The sequence below is a fragment of the Chrysemys picta genome, chromosome 1 (assembly GCF_011386835.1).
Source record: "Chrysemys picta bellii isolate R12L10 chromosome 1, ASM1138683v2, whole genome shotgun sequence".
NCBI lineage: Eukaryota > Metazoa > Chordata > Testudines > Emydidae > Chrysemys > Chrysemys picta.
In genome coordinates this window covers 77188266-77207224 of record NC_088791.1, presented here as the reverse complement: position 1 = coordinate 77207224, position 18959 = coordinate 77188266, and the positions used below count along the sequence as shown (strand labels likewise).

Here is an 18959-nt window from a genome sequence, read left to right as displayed (position 1 = left end):
CGCAGCTCCCAGAAAGTTAATGTCAGTTATGATACTGCCAGCTATACACTTACACAGCACCACTGTGATCATGAAGCTCCCACTTGGCTGCTGCTGACCCTGTAGGCACCTTAACTCACTCAGCACCTAACATTCCACTAGGGTTACCATACGTCCGGATTTTCCCAGACATGTCCAGCTTTTTGGTCCTCAAATCCCCGTCCAGGAGGAAATTCCAAAAAGCCGGACATGTCTGGGAAAATCCGGAGGGGTCGTGGGGCTTGGGTCCGGGCTGGAGCCGCTGGGGCCGGAGCCGCTGGGGCCGGCGGTGCTCGGCCAGGGCCGGGGCCGGGGCCGGGGCTGGGCCGCGCCTCCTCACGCCCCCCCCCACCGCCCCAGCCCCAGCTTACCTGCTGCCTGCCTGTATCAGGCTTCCTGCGAACACCATGCCCGCAGCTCCCGTTGGTCATGGTTCCCGGCCAATGGGAGCTGCGGAGCCGGAATTCAGGGCGGTGGAGCCGCAGGGACCTGGCTGCTGCTTCTGGGAGCCATGTGGAGCCAAGGCAGTTAGGGAGCCTGCCTTAGCCCTAGGCCCTCGCTGCACCTCCGACCGGACTTTTAATGGCCCAGTTGGCAGTGCCGACTGGAGCCGCCAGGGTCCCTTTTTGACCAGGCATTCCGGTCAAAAACTGGGTGCCTGGCAACCCCATCTAAACCAATATTAAAAGTTCTTTCATGCCGTGTTGTTGTAGCCATGTTGGTCCCAGAATATAGGAGAGACAAGATGGGTGAGGTAATGTCTTTTATTGGACAACTTCTGTTGTTGAGAGAGAGATAAGCTTACCTGAAGAAGAGCTCTGTGTAATCCCGAAAGCATGTCTCTCTCACCAACAGAAGTTGGTCTAATAAAAGATATTATCTCGGCCACCTTAAAAGTTGTCATTTAAGAGAAAATCAGATCCTTTAAAAATTCTTTGGGGGCAGAACTGATTCAGTGATATTTATCTTCTAGTACATGTTAGGCCTAAGCTACACTTAAAATTTAGGTCAACATAACTACGTTGCTCAGGGGTGTGAAAAATGCCAACCTCACCCCAAGTGTAGACATTAAGCTAGGTTGATGGAAGACTGCTTCTGTCAACCTAGCTACTATTACTCAGAATGTAGTGTTCCTACACTGATGGAAAAGGTCCTGCATCAGTGTACACTATGTCAGCACTACAGGGTTTTGCTGGCATAGCTACATCACTGTAGCTATGCTGGTATAGTCCCTGTAGTGTAGACATTGCCTTAATCATTGTGCTCATGGTGATTAAAGCAAACAACTTATTGCAGCACTGAAAGGAATGAAACTTCTATAGAGTTTTGTACATAGTTGTCTTCTGTAACAAGGAAGTAAAATATTGTCAACAAAAGAATTAGTAAACATACTGTGCTTGAGATGCAGTGAAGAAACGAATTTATGCCACTATATGGTAGTGCTCCATAGATGAGAGTGAACTATTCAGCACAAGTAAGGATTTTTTGTTTTGTTTTGGAGTTGTATTTTAATAGAACAACTACAGTACATGCTTCTGTGGGAATAACACTATTTTTACTTTTTATACAATCAAACAGTTAGACAAAGATTGAAAAAATGTGTATAAACAGTTTTAATAATGAAACATTGAAGTGCAAGCACTATTGTTCCAAAGATTTCTGACTATTTCATGTACAAGTTGGTCAGGTAATGTATCCATTAGTACTGTTTTGCTGAGAATATGCTGCAGGTACAGCATTTAATTAAATTCTAGATATGAAAAACTCTGGGATGAGATTTAATTCGCTGTGAATACATAGTGCATCATTTTAAGAATGATAGAATCTACTCCAGGGGAAGTGGAGCAACAGTTATCCAGTATGGTTCATAAATTGTACATAGTTTTGTAATATAGAATTAAAAACATCAAAAAGCAGCAGTTTTAAGAAGCTTATACTTTTTATCATCCTAGTGTTTAGCAGGTAAAAATTCCTAATGCAAAGAATAAGAATGTTGACAAGTAAAGCAAAAACTAATTGTGTTTTGAATGATACTGCTATTAATCAATGCCTTTCACTATACTTCATTATATATGTTTGGTCTGTACAGTAAACTGTCTATTGGATACAATTATTTGAAAATATGAAGCTGCATCTATCCTGGTAAATCTCCTTCTATTTTAAAAATGACGGAAAATGTAACTATTATATTCTCATTTGTGCACAGAAATTGATAGCAGCCCTGACAAAGGAGAAATCCGTAGGAATCCTTTCTTTTTGTATTGCATCTCTTGACATTTTCATTGGGAAATACCATTTGAATAGCACTGTTCAATTTTTGGGGCTTCAGCAACTTAATTCTTCCACTTACCTGAATGATGTCATAAACCAGAGAAATCAGTTAGTGGAGATTTCTGTTCATCTACAGAAAAGTGTACAGATAACTTTTGTGGTTAAAGGTGTAATTTAATACTAGTGTGGTGTTATGTGAATTAGGTTTGTAATACAGTATTATAAGCATGTGACAAATCTCACAGTTTTCAGTATCACCACTTCTATCACCAAAGAAGGTGGTAGAAAGTAAAGGTTATTTAAAAAAAAATCTGAGTATGTTTGTTATCTATGTATGTTGTGAGTGAATTTAGTGCTCATGAAAGCAAGAATAAGCACTAGTTAGAGCCATTAGATTAAAACTAAATGGAACTCAAATGCACCAAAACTTCAATACTCCTGCCCCAACCCTTTTTCCTCAAGATTCCTTGATTGCCCTCCCTCAGCTCTGTTTTGATGACTTGTCCTGCCAGTCTTGATGGACTCTTTCCCTTACAGCCCTCCTGGATAGACCCTTAGGATGAGATTATCCATCTTGTTAAATCTATTTAAGCACAGTGAAGCAGACTTAACCCTGTCTCAGCTGATCAGTGGAGTATCATTTCCTACTGATACCACCTTCCGTCTTAGTGCCCAGCATAAGGAATAGGGCAGGGCAAAAGATATCATGGCTGGGATGTCCCTATATCTGTCTGTTTCGATACTGCTAGAAAAGCCACTGTGGGCCATTGGCAGTTGGCATAAAATAGAGTAATCTTTAGGCTACTCTGTCTTCCACAAGGAACTGGATTTACATTTTCTAGCTCCAGGATTGTAGAGCTGCAAAGATGGTATAATGCAACCTTTTTCCCAACTCTCACTCCCATTCCTGCATGGTGTCAAGTATCAGGGGGTAGCCGTGTTAGTCTGTATCTACAAAAACAACAAGGAGTCTGGTGGCACCTTAAAGACTAACAGATTTATTTGGGCATAAGCTTTCGTGAGTAAAAACCTCACTTCTTCGGATGCATCCGAAGAAGTGAGGTTTTTACTCACGAAAGCTTATGCCCAAATAAATCTGTTAGTCTTTAAGGTGCCACCAGACTCCTTGTTGTTCCCATTCCTGCAGACTTTCTCCAAGTACAGCTCCTTTGTTCTGGAGTGCTTCACTGCTGTATTGTGCCTACTCAATGTGTAGTATTCAGATCGCAAAGATGCAATGCTAATGCAGAAATAATGCAGGAGACACTCTACAGTCTTCCCCATAGGGCTCTACTAAAGTATCTCAGTCCTAACTGGCAGGACTCATGCTCTTTCTCCTCAGACTTTTATAGATTGGAGGATGGTAATTGACTTTAGACAAATGTGACTGTCCATTAGGGACAAGTCTCATAGGGTGGGCTCCATGAAGGATCTTAGGCACTGCAGCCCTGAGCATCACAGCGCCTAACTTTTAGGTGCCTAGAAAATCACAGGAACAACACTGCGATCCACGAAGCTGAATTAGGCACCTAGACTCCCTATACCATGAATGGGGAGAGCCTGGCATCTAAGAATGTGATCCACAAAAGCCAGCATGTTAAGCAAGGAGCTGCCTAAGGAAGCCAACGGGAGATGCCAACGAGAGGGGTGTATGCTAAGCCCCACTCCCTCATAGAGATAGGTACCAAAATTGGTATGTAATCACAAATTGGTATCCATTGCCTGGAATGGGATGGCTTAGATGCCTAAACCACTTCTTGAGGGCATGAGTTAAGCACGACTTTACTCCACATGAAATAGCTATAGAAGGAGGCCTTACCCACCTCAGAACTTGTAGCCCAGTGGTTAGCCCACTCATATAGGATGTGAGAGAGTGAGGTTCAATTACCCCCTTTCTGCTACAGGAAGAGAAGGGATACTTCCTTTTCAAATCTTTTCTCCCCCTCTGCAGAGAGCTCTGGAGGAATTGACCCTGGATCTCTAACATCCCAGGTGAGTGCTCTAACCATGTGGCTAAAAGTTATAAAGTAGGCAATAATACCACTTCTTCCTCTGGCCAGATTTTGAATGGGACCCAGTATGGAAGGTGTGATCAGCGACCACCTACCAGATTGGGCCCCTCACATGACTTAGGTGGCCAAATGCCTGTCTTCCCCTGGTTTGTGATTTGCTCCGGAGCTTATATGAGAGATAGGCCTCCAAACACCTAGAATGGGGAAGCGGTGCACATGCCCCTGGGTCCAAAACTTAGGCATCTAGGGAACTTTTACAGTGGAATGTTAGGTGCTGAGTGAGTTAAAGTACCTACAGTGTTAGCAGCAGCCAAGCGGGAGTTTCATGATCACAGTGGTGCTGTGTAAGTGTATAGCAGGCAGTACCATAACTGACATCTTCGATACACACACCTTCATCCCTCTTGCTCCAAAAAGTCTTTGCAGATGTAGAAAGAAAAGACTGAAAAAGAAAATGTAAGACTGATCACAGCTATAAGGCAGTCATGACGTGTCAGCCATTTTGGCACCTCTGATGATGCTGCTACTTTGTAACTCAAAATAGCAGTTTTAAATATTTACACTTATAGAACTGTACTCAGACATATACCTAAGGAGTTACTTATCTCATTGATTATATTGAATGAATGATTTGTGTTGAATGAATAATTATATTTGCAGAAAGCCGTTAAAAACTCAGAAAAGAAAGAGAATGGAACCGAGAGATAAAATATTAATCCTAAAATACTTTCTAAGCATCTTCAACGGAATTTTCTTGGTAAGAATCTTGATTTATTTTTAACAAGTTAAATAACTTGGTAAATATTATTCAGCAACTGTCTTAATTTAAAAAAAAATCTTATTTTCAGGTTTTAGGTCTTATGCTTATGATGTTCGGCATGTGGCTTCTAATTGACAGAAACAATTTATTCACTGTTTTATGTGAGTATAAATAGATATTTTTTTCTGCATTCCATGACTAGCAAAACATACACACGCTAACAACAGAAATAATTATAGGATTTCTTCACAAGGTGGCAGTATTGGATTAAAATGCAATGTATTAACTTTGCTGTAATTTATGTTGGACAAATCTATTATCAAAGTGGGAGAAAGAAATCTGTAGCATAGACCCTTAGAACAGCAATTGAAGAGGTATTCTTCCATCGACCTAGCAGTGTCTATACCAGAGCTTAGGTCAGCTTAACTACATCTCTCAGGGGTGTGAATGTAGCCGACATAGCTAGGTCAACATAAATTTTAGGTATAGACCAGGCCTGAGCCCCTGTCACACCTTTAATCATGGGAAAGATCTTCAAGGGTTCACAAGCTATTTCCTTTGTAGACTGGGAGGAGAGCAATCACCTCCACAAAGGCTGAATGTGGGGGAAGGGGCCAACTGCATTGTCCCAGACATCAGCTCTGAGGTGATTTGAAGGTCACAGAACAACTCCAAAAACCTTTCTTATAGACATGGAAGAAGGGAAGGAAAGAGTTAATCTTAGATGGCTCCCCCCATGTCAGCCTTTAGGGCAGAGAGTGGTCTAAATCAGTGGTTCTCAAAGCCTGTCTGCTGCTTGTTCAGGGAAAGCCCCTAGCAGGCTGGGCCGGTTTGTTTACCTGTCACGTCCGCAGATTTGACCGATCGCGGCTCCCACTGGTCGCGGTTCGCTGCTCCAGGCCAATGCGGGCTGCAGGAAGGGCGGCCAGCACAACTCTTGGCCGGCGCCGCTTCCCGCAGCCCCCATTGGACTGGAGTGGCAAACTGTATCCAGTGGGAGCAGTGATCGGCCGAACCTGTGGACGCAGCAGGTAAACAAGCCATCCCGTCCCGCCAGGGGCTTTCCCTGAACAAGCGGCGGACCAGCTTTGAGAACCACTGATCTAAATGGTTACCCCTAGAGATCTAAGATAGGGAGGAGGAAAGCAAGCTGCCCCTGAAAAGCATTATGTGACCTTGTGGTCTATTCGTCAGTGGATTGGCACAGCTAGGCAGAGTCCCCATAATAATTATATGAGAACAAGCTCAGTTAAAGAACAAAACCACATCTCTTTATTCCTGCAATACGGTATAAAGGCAGCTCCCCTCCTGCTGCTGGCATTGCTGGCACCAACCATTTTGCCTTCTCCCCATAGGCAAAAAGCACATATCCACACTCCTGTAGTCCCTCTCAGAATTACTTCTTGAGATAGGGATCCTTCCCACCTGTGAGGAGCCACACCTTTAAGAGCTGTCTGTATGCCAAGGAACCACAACTCATGTAGAGTAACTCTGACACAAGACACTGAAGATGTAGAGGGGTGGAGGGTGGAATCACAACCATCTTCTCATGTCCACAAAGATGATAAAATATAAATGGAAGCTTGGTTCTGGTCCTCCAATTAAGGAGGACTGGACCCATGCCCAAAGAGTTTGTGAATCTAGCATGAATTTTGAGTGCACAGCAAACCTATAAGCAGGTGAGTGTCCTCTGGTTTCACTATGAACTGTCACACAACTCTACTATATATATATATATATATATATATATCCTTGTTTACATCTGATGTACTGCTGGACAACTCTGGGTGTCCCACAGTGCCTTGTACTATGGTTTCAGACTGAACTCGCACAAATGGATCTACTTTTTATGTGAGTATATATCTCCTCTGAACAATACTGGGAGTTAGCAAAATTTCAGGAGGAAAGCAGATCTCTGTCTCTTTAGCCGGATCTAGCCGTGCAGGTAATAACTTCATTTGGTGACTTCACTAATTCCGTCTATTCAACAATGGCTTTAAAAAAGTTGGTACACTGAATTTTTTAAAAAGAAGAAGTTTTAATGGCAGAGGTTTTGTAAGTGAAGGTTACTAAGAAAAAAATCACATTTTCTGAATTCATTTTGTTTCAGCTTTCACAGGTGAAAACCACTTGTTAGCATACATTTCTTATATGTTGCTTGGCATTGGATCCATCATTGTTTTTATTTCATTCTTGGGATTCCTAGGAAGCTTTGAAGAAATCAGATGGTTACTAATTCTGGTAAGTACAGTCTTGTAAAATGACTCCAGATTTAAGATGTTAATTTGCAAAGCACAGTCAATGAACGTACTACAGGAACAGAGTGTCCCAATATTATTATTTATTTTCTACCAACTGCCTGTGTCACGTGTGAAGCTCTGAAGAAATAGATAAGGAAAGTGAATATAAGATGAGAAATCATGATGTGAGGAGTTGTGTGGCATAAGAGAAGACATTACCAGATGAGAATAAACTGCAGGAAATTGCTTTTATCAAGTCACAATACTAGTGAGCATTAAGCATATGGGTTTTAAAATGTCAGAACATTGCAAATTTTATCCGTTAGGTACATTTGCATCATTGGTTTATTATCAGTAAGTTCTTTTCTGGGGGAAAAATGCCTCTAGCTCCTGAAGCAATTTGTAAAACTCCTTTATAGTTTCAGACTATAAAGGTTGCTTCCTGAAAAGACCCACTTACAGCAACACCTTGTGGAATTACAGTATGCTGTACATCTTGCCACCCTTTTAACACTATAGGTTCATCTTGTGGTGACAGTACTGGAAAAAAACAACTGCGTTGTCAGTTTTGCTACCAGGCCAGATTATTTTACTAGATTATTTGTATAACTCTTCTGCCAGGTGGATCCAGCAGCAACCAGGACCAGGTTCAATATCTAGGGATTCCTTTTCAACAATACAACACAGAACCAACTCGAGCTCCCACCCAGTAACCTGGGGAAATTACACACCACCCCTGGGTACCTCTGAGAGGTAATACTTGCCCACTCGCAAACACAGAGTGTAGAAAAGAAACTTTTAAGGAAAGGAGGAAAATCACCCGACATGAATTAGGGAGAATGCCACAAGCGGGATTCATAATCATAAAACTGTGAGCAGGACACCCACCCCAGAGTGCGTGGGGCAATGCCTTCCAACTCATGTTCTTGAGTCCGACAACCAAAAGTTCCTTTTCTGTGCCCCTCTCTGCTCCCTTACCATACCTCACTCACAGTTATTGTCCTTGGTCAGAGAGGACTCAGGGTTCAGGAGCACATCTGTGTGAGTTCACCTCCCACCTAGAGGAGAAGGAACCTTGCTGGCACCGCCAGCCGATCACTTGCTTTGGCTGGCTGCCCCGCTAGCCGCTGCTCCTTGCCGCCTGGTCACCCCACCAACCGCGGTTCCTTATTGCTTCTCCAGCCTCTCATTCTGCTCACCGCCTCACTCGTTCACCGGCCAACTGTCAGCCACCTTCTGCTGCCACCTGTCTCTCTGCTGTGACCGCTGCACATCAGTCTCTTTGGGTAGGTCTACACTTACCTCCGGGTCCGGCGGTAAGCAATCGATCTTCTGGGATCGATCCCGGAAGTGCTCGCCGTCGACACCGGTACTCCAGCTCGGCGAGAGGAGTACGCGGCATCGACGGGGGAGCCTGCCTGCCACGTCTGGACCCGCGGTAAGTTCAAACTAAGGTACTTCGAATTCAGCTACATTATTAACGTAGCTGAATTTGCGTACCTTAGTTCGAAGTGGGGGGTTAGTGTGGACCAGGCCTTAGTAATTTTCAGCTCTTTTCAGGCTGGGCAGAAACACTGCCCCATCTCAAGTGATTTCAGCTCTCAGTCATTTTTAGCTCTTCAGCAGGCTGGGCAGAAATACAGTCCCACCACAACTGATTTCAGCTCTGATTCAGCATTTAAAATAACTAAGAGGCTCCTAATGAAGCCTATTTAGCTCTTTCTTTGAACAATGGGGAGGAACAGGTTAAACCACTCTGGGGCCCCCTAGGAAGCCTTTCACAGGGTTCTGGCATTTGAGCCCCTGGTTTAATGAGGTCCTTTCATCTGAGTCATTCCTTCCTTGGAGGTTTTTAAGGCCCGGCTTGACAAAGCCCTGGCTGGGATGATTTAGCTGGGAATTGGTCCTGCTTTGAGCAGGGGGTTGGACTAGATGACCTCTTGAGGTCCCTTCCAACTCTGATATTCTATGATTCTATGAGAGTGACCCCCTCATTTGGGACACGTTAAGCACAGTCCTATTTCTCTGTATTCATACAATAATGCCAACAACATTGGTAACAGCATTTCACTACCCCTGCATTCAATACTAAAGTGATTTGTAACCCAACACCAGCCAAAGTTGATTATTTTGAGCAACACCTCTCTATCTGCTGGATATCTATGCAGAGTAGGTGTGTACATGTAAATACAGTTTGCTCCAGAAGTCTCTTCGCATCCCAGCTAGTTGTCAGAGGAGAATCCATTCAGTTCATTTAAACCCTTACATTTTGTTGACTTTAATTTATTACTTGATGCTGTCTTCAGTTGTAAATTGGCAGTACTATTGCATGTGCTCTTGGAACTGTTCAAGAAAAAGTGTCCATGTCCCTCAGACAAAACCTCAACAGGGCAATCAAATTTCACTTTAAACCAGGGGTTCTCAAACTTCATTGCACCAGGACCCCCTTCTGACAACAAAAATTACTACACGACACCAGGAGGGAGGACCAAAGCCTGAGCCTGCCCAAGCCCTGCCACCCCAGGCAGGGGCACAAAAGCCTGAGCCCTGCCGCCCCAGGCAGATGGGGGCAAAGCAAAATGGAAGCTGAAGCTTAATGGAAGATAAAGCTCAGTCTTTGGCTTTAGCCCTGGGCCCCAACAAGTCTAAAGCCAGCCCTGGCGACCCCATTAAAACAGGGTCATGACCCACTTTGGGGTCCCGACTCACAGTTTGAGAACCACTGCTCTAAACCATTGCTCCTCCTGCTGACAATACTCTGCCTGCCCAGCAAGCTGTGAAGCTCTGTGGAGTCAGCTCTCCTTAGTGCAGTGCTTCGATGGATGAGATGAAGCACTTGTGTGCTGCACAGCAGACTCTGCAGGGCAGGCTTACAGTTTGACTTATGTTAGCAGGGACAAGCTCAGCAGAGATAGCAGTGCTCACTTTATTGCCTTTCTGAAAGTGAAGACTAGCAAGCATAGGAAGAGAAGGAGTAATTGAAATATTTACCATCCCATACAACAGTGGTCCCCAAAATGTTGGCCATGCCCTTCTGGCGGGGGGTGGGGGGGTGCAGAGGAATGTTCAGGGGGGCGTGTGATGGGGCCCAGGCCAGCCCCCACAGGGGGCAGGGTGGGAGTGCCATCCAGCCCCGCTCTGCCCGCAGCCCAGCTGTGCCCCCAGCCACAGCTCCAGTTGGCCCATGCTCAACCCCCAGCCCAGCCCAGCACCAGCTCCAGCTGCAGCTCTGATCTGCCCCCAGGCCAGCTCCAGCCCCAGAGACAACTCCACTGTTCCCCTTGCTCCACTCCCAGCTTTGCCCTCTGACAGATTCCATTACTGGTAAGGGGGGGTAGGGCACGAGAGGAAAAGGTTGGGCACTTCTGCCATACAATATGCATTCAGGAGATGGGTGATTAGAAGGGCAATTCCCACTACAGCTAATTAGTTAGGGCCTGTTTCTCCATTGCCTTGGACCCGATGTAGTCATTCATACCTGTGAAAAGTGAATGTAAACTGATATTGCTAGTGTGAATGGAGAATTCAGATTTGGAAGGTGCAAATACAATGATGCAAAGTACAGGGCAGTGGAGAATTAAACATTACCCCAACTCCACCCCCTGTGCCTTACTCAGGTTAAAAGTATCTTCCCATGTGTAACTAGAATTCCAACCTGGGAGTGGTTTCTTCCACATCTGTCAGCTACTTCAATAGTCTCTTCTTTCGAGGCTGGTCAAAATTCTGTCCCTCTAAGGAAATGGTTTGCAACGTTTTTTCATTTGCAGACCCCTAAAATTTTTGACTGGAGGTGTGAATCCCTTTGGAAATCTTAGACATAGTCTGTGGACCCCAGGGGGTCTGCAGACCACAGGTTGAAAACCACTGTTCTATGGTAATGGCAACCTTTTGCAGGTCCTTAGACATAGTCTGTGGACCCCCAGGGGTCCATGGACCTCTGCTTTAAGGATGCTGGCGCCCTTTGAATCAGAAGAGCATTATTAAAAGTTTCAGAGTAGCAGCCGTGTTAGTCTGTATCCGCAAAAAGAAGAACAGGAGGACTTGTGGCACCTTAGAGACTAACAAATTTATTAGAGCATAAGCTTTCGTGGACTACATATGCATCCGAAGAAGTGGGCTGTAGTCCACGAAAGCTTATGCTCTAATAAAAGAGCATTATTGACTCACTAGCAAGGTGTGCCATCTGCCACGCTTCCTTGCTTAAGGGCCTTCCTTGACAGGCTGACATTCACAACTTTAGAAGTAGACCTAAGAAATACTAAATCAGCTGGTCTAATAGACAGAAAAAAACAGCTGGAGGTAAAAAAAAAAAAAAAAAAAAAGGCCTCAGGTACAAAATTACTAACACTACACTTGTAACACTGCAACATGCAATTGCTTTGTGAACTTTAAGGACCTTAAGCCCTATGACCTGTGTTATACAGCTCAGACTAGATGATCACAATAGTCTGTTTTTAGTTTATAATCTACAAATAGGCTATATTTTCAACACAGCTTTGCACAGAAGCAGAAGTGCATACAAGGGCTTATTTCAAATTATAGTAATTTATGGATGTTGTAATGATGATAGAACCTAAGAAGGAGCCTTTGCTTTTTCTGTAGCTTCACATTAGAGAAAGGAAGTAGATAATGCAGTGAAACAGTAGAGAGCCTAGAGAGGTCTACACAGCAGACCCCTGTGCATATATTGGGGCCTGTCAGAACTCCAAAATAAATGCCCTACTAAGAATGTGGTTGGACTTGATTAATGGGTCGTGAGCCCAGTCTATGTACATACTCCAAAGATTATGGAGAAATAAGGGACTTTACTCCCTATGTGGGCTACTTATATTGCAGAACACAGCAACTGCCCCAGCACTGCTGCTTCCCCTCCGATGCTATTCAGAGGCGAGTGGGTGGGAAAAAGGCAGAACTTTGACACTGACCTCTTTGATGTGCTGGGCAGTACAGCTGAGATAGTGAGGGGAGGAAAGTAAACTGTGTCAAGAAAAGAGTTGGAGCAGCTGACTTTACTTATGGAGCAAGGAGAGACCAAATTGTGACTCGGGGCTTTCTACATGGTGAGTTAGTGCGTAGCCATCCAGTGTGTGAATCTGTAGAATCTAGTTTGTCATGCACTAACATCCCATGTGATCACTGCTAGAACTAGTGTTTTAATCTGGACTAACTTTAGGTTGTGATTCTGAGTTGAAGTTCAAGGCTGAATCAGGACTAAGGTTACAGTTCAGATTCAACAACACCAAAGTCTGGAGTGCAGGTCTCAAAATCCATTAATCCAAAACTAAAAAAATAAAATAAAATAAAATAATACAATATAATCTGTTCTCATGGGATTCCCACCAATTTGGGCTGAAATACCAACAACTGTTCCCATAAGATTTCACCTATACCCAAATTGGAATCAGAAAATAGGCCCCTTCCTCTTTTAGATCCAAAACTATAGGGGCAGGCAGGCCTATAGCTGGAGATTTGAAAATGAATCTCTTTAACTCAAAAGGTTTGAACATTCAAAGTTCTGGTTTTGATCTTTTGTTTAGTATTACAGTGTAATCAGTGCCCGATCAGGGATTCGGAACCCATTGTGCTAGCCACTTTACACAAACACAGCCTCAAAAAGCTTACAATCTAATTTGATTTTCGTGGGGGGGAGGGGATGGTTTTGTTTTAATTTATTTATAAAGCTCTCCCTCCCAACAAGATGCTCTGGATGCTGTGAAGATAATATAATGCAGTAATATATCCCTCCTTTTCAAATGTGGATGTACATTCTGATTATTTATATGTCATTCTAAAAATTCTTGAAGTTTTAAACAGCAATGATATGGATTTGGTCAAATTCAGACCGAAATGGTGTTTTCTCTATTTTCTATCAGTTTTCTGTTGGCGTTAAGCAGGCTACAAAAATATAAGTTATAGTCATTTATAGAACATCATGGTAAATTATATATATATATAAAATCTTGGACAAGTTCATTTTGATATCAACTATTTCAGATCAGGATAAAATAGGGGAAAATTTGTTTTTATGTCTAGGTATGTTGACTAAACAGTAAACGAAGTTTTCACTTTTTAACTATTTCTTTGCTGGATTTTCACAGGACAATATACAGGCTTATAACAACAGCATAATGCACATTGACTTTGCACACTTTCAACATACATTTTCAAGAGAATTCTGGAATGAGATTTCCCAATAGCTCAGAAGGGAAGCCTGTATAGTCCTGTGAAGTTCAGATCATATCCAATCCATACAAACAAGAGTTGGGAATAATGAACAAAAGTATTCACAAGCATCATTTTGAATTAAATTGCAAATTGGCATCAGTATAAATTTTTCTCACAAGTGTTTTCGTTCACAAGAATGTTTGCAAGGAGGGAAAATGTCACAGGTATCAGTGTTTCAGGTACTCATGTAAATGAGTATCAGTAAAACTATTCCCACTGAAAGTGTTCATGTGGCCATCTTGAAAGCTCTTCACATGTTGGGACTCATCCAATCAGGAAGCAGTGACAGTACCATGCAACTTAGGGGATCACACAGCACAAATAGCAAGCTAAGAATATGTGAAGCAAGCCTTACGGTGAGTCCCTGTAAAACAAGAATATTTCATGTAATCTTGTCTTTGGGCCTGATTGTGCAGATATTACTCCCACTGATACAATGGCATGAGGATTTCATCCATTAGATTTATATCACACTAAGTATGAAGAGTGTTTCGCGACAGATAACGTATACGCTGAAGACACAAATGGCTATAATATAGCTACATTATGGAAACACCAAGTATGATTAAATAAAGAATAGCTAGCAGTTATTTTGGCTATTATGGTTGTAACTAGTACTCATATTTGATATCTGCTCTTTAAGGACTCAGTTGCTTCCATTGAAATTAATGGCAAGACACATAGCAATTTCAGCAGGATTGGGCTATAATTTTAAATTCTCACAGTTTATGTTTTTGTTACATTCATGCTCCTATATTCCTTTTTTTGCCCCCTTTTTTATTAACCTTTTTTGTGTAATATCTAATTTATACTATAAGAACCTTGAGGCAGAGAGATATCCTTTTTGTCAGTAGAGTACCACAAACATCAATGAGGCACACCAGTCAGAGCTAGGAATTCCTGAGTTCTAATTCCGGCTCTTATCCCAGCTCAATCTATGGCACTAGACTAAGGCATCTTAGCCTTTTTGCATCACTTGTTTACATCTATTAAAGGGAGATGATAATACAGGTATCTAACTGCCAGTCTCCATAAGGTTGTTATGATTAATTACTAAGAGTGAGATCCTGGCCTCACTAAAGTCAATGGCAAAACTCACAGGGGCTGTCTTATGGACACAGTTTGTTGGGGAAGAGTCAACACAACTTTTGTGAAGGAAAATCATGCCTCACCGATCTATTAGAATTCTTTGAGAAGGTCAACAAACATGTGGACAAGAGTGATCCAGGGGACATAGTGTACTTGGATTTTGAGAAAGCCTTTGACAAGGTCCTTCAACAGAGGCTTTTAAGCAAAGTAAGCATTCATGGGATAAGAGGGAATGTCCGCTCATGGATCAGTAACTGGTTAAAGGACAGGAAACAAAGGATAGGAATAAATGATCAGTTATCAGAATGGAGAGAGGTAAATAGTGGTGTCCCCCAAGGATCTGTACTGGGACCAGTGCTGTTCAACATATTCATAAACTATCTGGAAAAAGGGAACTAATGAGGTGGCAAAATTTGCAGATGATAAGTTTCTCAAGATAGTTAAGTCCAAAAACTGCGAAGAGTTACACAGAGATCTCACAAAATTGGGTGACTGGGCAACAAAATGGCAGATGAAATTCATTGTTGATAAATGCAAAACAATGCAAATTGGAAAACATAATCCCAACTATACATATAAAATGATGGGGTCTAAATTAGTTTTCACCACTGAAGAAAGAGATCTTGGAGTCATTGTGGATAGTTCTCTGAAAACAGCCACTCAGTATGCAGTGGCAGTCAAAAAAGCTAACTGAATACGAGGAACCATTAGGAAAGTGATAGATAATAAGACAGAAAATATCATAATGCCTCTATATAAGTCCATGATATGCCCATGCATATTGCATGAAGTTCTGGTCACCCCCTCTCAAAAAAGATATATTGGAATTGGAAAAGATACAGCAAAGGACAACAAAAATGATTAAGGGTATGGAACAGTTTCCGTATGAGAAGAGACTGAGACTTTTCAGCTTGGAAAAGGGACGACTAAGGGGGGATATGATTGAGGTCTATAAAATCATGACTGGTGTGGAGAAAGTGTTATTTACTCCTTCTTATAACACAAGAACTAAGGTTACCAAATGAAATTAATAGGCAGCAGGTTTAAAACAAACAAAAGGAAATACTTCTTCACACAATGCACAGTCAACCTGTGGAACTCATTGCTAGGGGATGTTGTGAAGGTCAAAATTATAGTAGGGTTAAAAAAAATAGTTACATTCATGGAGGATAGGTCCATCAATAGCTATTAGCCAGGATGGTCAGGGATGCAACCCTATGCTCCGGTTATCCCTAGCCTCTGGTTGCCACAAACTGGGTGTGAACAATAGGAGATGGATCATTCCTGTTCATTTCTTCTGAAGCGGTTAGCATTGGCCACTGTCAGAAGACAGGATACTGGGCTAGACAGACCATTGGTCTGACCCAGTATGGTTGTTCTTATGTCTTTTTATTCTAAGTTTGTATAGTGCCTAGCACAGTGGATTCCTGGTCCATAACTGAAGCTACTAGCTGTTATGATAATACCAATAAATAATAATTTACTTCAAAGGAGCCTGGATTTCATCCTGTGTTTCACAATGCTTTCAAGATGAACGGCACTATATACTGCAACTACTACATCAGTGTTTCCCAAACTTGGGATGCAGCTTGTGTAGGGAAAGTCCCTGGTGGGCCGGGCCGGTTTGTTTACCTCCCCCGTCCACAGGTTCCGCCGATCGTGGCTCCCACGACCGCGGTTCACTGCTCCAGGCCAATGGGAGCTGCTGGAAGCGGCGCGGGCCAAGGGACATATCTAAGGCTATGTCTATACTACAGCCTATATCGGCAAAACTTATGTCATTCAGGGGTGTGAATATCCCCCCCCTCCCCAAGCAACATAAGTTGCACCGACATAAATGCTTTTGTGCACAGAGCTATGTCAATGGGAGAGCGTCTGCCACTGACATAGCTTCTGCTGCTCACAGAGGTGTTTTTTTATGCCGACGGGAGAGCTTTCTCCCATAAGCATAGCGTATCTTCACTAGATGCGCTGTAGTATCAGTACAACTGTGCTGCTGCAATGCTGTATGTATAGACATGGTCTAATCCTGAATGGCAGCAGCAGTGATAGCTAAGCATTTTGCTCTCAGATTGCTTTTATAGGAACATATTTCCTTGCTTTTATTGGAATACATCTAAATAATAAGCATGGTTGATCAGATTTCAGTTTATGAAGCAGCTTTCCATGCATTGTTCTATTGTGCAATAATTTTTATTTATATATTTATTTATATTTGATTTTTTTTAGTATCTGGGACTCATAGTCTTGCTGTTTGGTATCCAAGTTGCAATGCCAGTGCTAATATATATAAGAAAAGAAGAGGTATGTAAACTTTCTATCATATAGGCCTGTTATTAATTTAAAATTGTTGCTAAAATTATTAAGGGCCGATTCCTATGGGGTACAAAGATATGTTATGCACTGAGATGGGAGCTCTGCAGTGGACTTACTATGCCCAAGTATGTTCATGCTGACACATTAAGGGACACAGAGCCACTTGGAACCTGAGCAGATTTGGAAGGTTCTCCTGCAAATTAATTCCCTACCTCCTCCTCCATGGAGTCTCCATAGAGCCTTCTCCTATGAAGGAGCCAAGGAGATTATGGTCAGCAGTAGCACCAATAGATCTGCCCAAGGTGAGCTAGAAAGGGATGCAGGAATTGTCATAATAATAATTAATGGAGATATCCTATCTCCTAGAACTGGAAGGGACCTTGAAAGATCATTGAGTCCAGCCCCCCACATTCACTAGCAGGACCAAGTACTGATTTTAATCCAGATCCCCAAGTGGCCCCCTCAAGGATTGAACTCACAACCCTGGGTTTAGCAGGCCAATGCTCAAACCACTGAGCTATCCCTTCCCCCAGTCTCATAAAGGAAATGATACAGGTGCTTGTGAGTGTGGGTTGAATAGGCGTCAGCTTCCCTGAACCCCACTACCTTTCACTGTGAGCCGACGGGCCCACTCCCTGCTGATATCTCCATTTCGGAGATGTCAGCCAGCTCCGGTGCTGGGCTGGGAAAAGGCTCACTTGCTGTCTTTCCAGCCATCAGCTAGCTTGGATGCTATCCCCACGCCAAGACATCTGGAGAGGCACCACATTCCTGTAACTATGACTCCCCTGCTGTATACAGAAGTGGGAAGGAAGAGACAGAAGGGTGGGGATCCATGGCACACCTCTGGCTGCTGCCAACAGGTCTAGCCTCATAAAATTCAACTTCTCATAATACAGGCCAGCAGCATTGGTATTTGACCCTTAGAAAAATCACAGGTATTGTTACATGACTCACCATCCCAGAGAACCCCCCTGCAGCAAGACCAGCGGCTGTAGCACTTCCACCCCAGTTTCCCCACATGATCTTCAGCCTGCTCTCACCATGCCATTGACTTGCTGCAGTGACTTTGCCCTCCAACTAAATCATTAACAAGAGTCCACCCCCTCTGGGGAATCCAAATCTAAAACCCAAAGTCTTTGCCACAGCCCATCCTTCCCAAGGGGTCTGTCTTCTCTCCTTTAATTTCAGGCACTCTTCTGCCCACCCTAAGGCTCAGTTTTTGCCCTTTCCAGGTTCATTTTCATCTCACCCCCCTCTTTGATTTGCTCCCTGCTATTTCCTGAGCAGCCATTCCTTAGCTTCTGCCTCATTTATACCCACCTCTCCAGCCAGCTCCCCACAGCTGGGCTTCCTTCCTCTTAAATCCAACACCCAACACAGGTGAAGTGGGGTGGGGCTAACTGAACAGTGCTGACTGACACAAGTCCCATTGGCCCTTAAAGGGGCAGGCTGCCCTGTACCAAGTATTTAATCCCATTGTCCAAGCAAAGACTGTGTAAACAATGACCATAGAGCTATAGTGCATCTTATATTATCACAGTTTAGAGGGAACATATTGGCTGACTTAAAGACCACATAGAGCACGTGTTTCTGCAAGATCATGACTGGGTGGGGGAAAATATGGAACAGTGTTAGATGGGATGGTCCTAAAATAGTTCACATGACAGAAGGTATTTTCTCTTACGCAATATAAGATGTGTAGGTAATGTACAATACATTAGTACTGCCACTGCTAGACCTTTGGTAAAATTCCAATGCCTGTTAATGGGGAATTAATGTATTTTTAAAAATGATAAAAGAATTATGCTGTAATTAGATAATTAGCTTACGTAATGAGCTTTATTAAAGTGAATGATATAATTAACCACTATGTAACAACTGCATCTATCTTGCAATTTATAGAAACAGTAATTGTTACCATGACATGTAAAATATATGAATTAATTACACTATTTGTTAACTTAGGTTCTATTTTAAATGCAAGCACAGCCAGCATATCTGTGAATGCAAAATTCTATGCGATGA

At 42.9% G+C, this 18959-nt stretch overlaps 1 protein-coding gene across 2 annotated transcripts in view; it reads left to right on the top strand.

Moving 5' to 3' along the window:
* Window positions 1–1343: 1343 nt before the first annotated feature.
* TSPAN19 (tetraspanin 19) overlaps window positions 1344–18959 on the top strand; it is a 29310-nt gene continuing 11694 nt past the window's right edge. Inside the window, exons 1-4 of one of the 2 annotated variants that reach the window (XM_065559962.1) lie at window positions 1344–1492; window positions 5150–5222; window positions 7172–7302; window positions 16845–16919. In XM_065559962.1, coding sequence (XP_065416034.1) covers window positions 1469–1492; window positions 5150–5222; window positions 7172–7302; window positions 16845–16919 — 303 coding nt within the window. In that variant the 5' untranslated portion in view covers window positions 1344–1468. Of the gene's footprint in view, window positions 1493–4965; window positions 5059–5149; window positions 5223–7171; window positions 7303–16844; window positions 16920–18959 lie in introns of those variants that run through there. The other variant, XM_005279097.5, reaches the window with a different exon arrangement.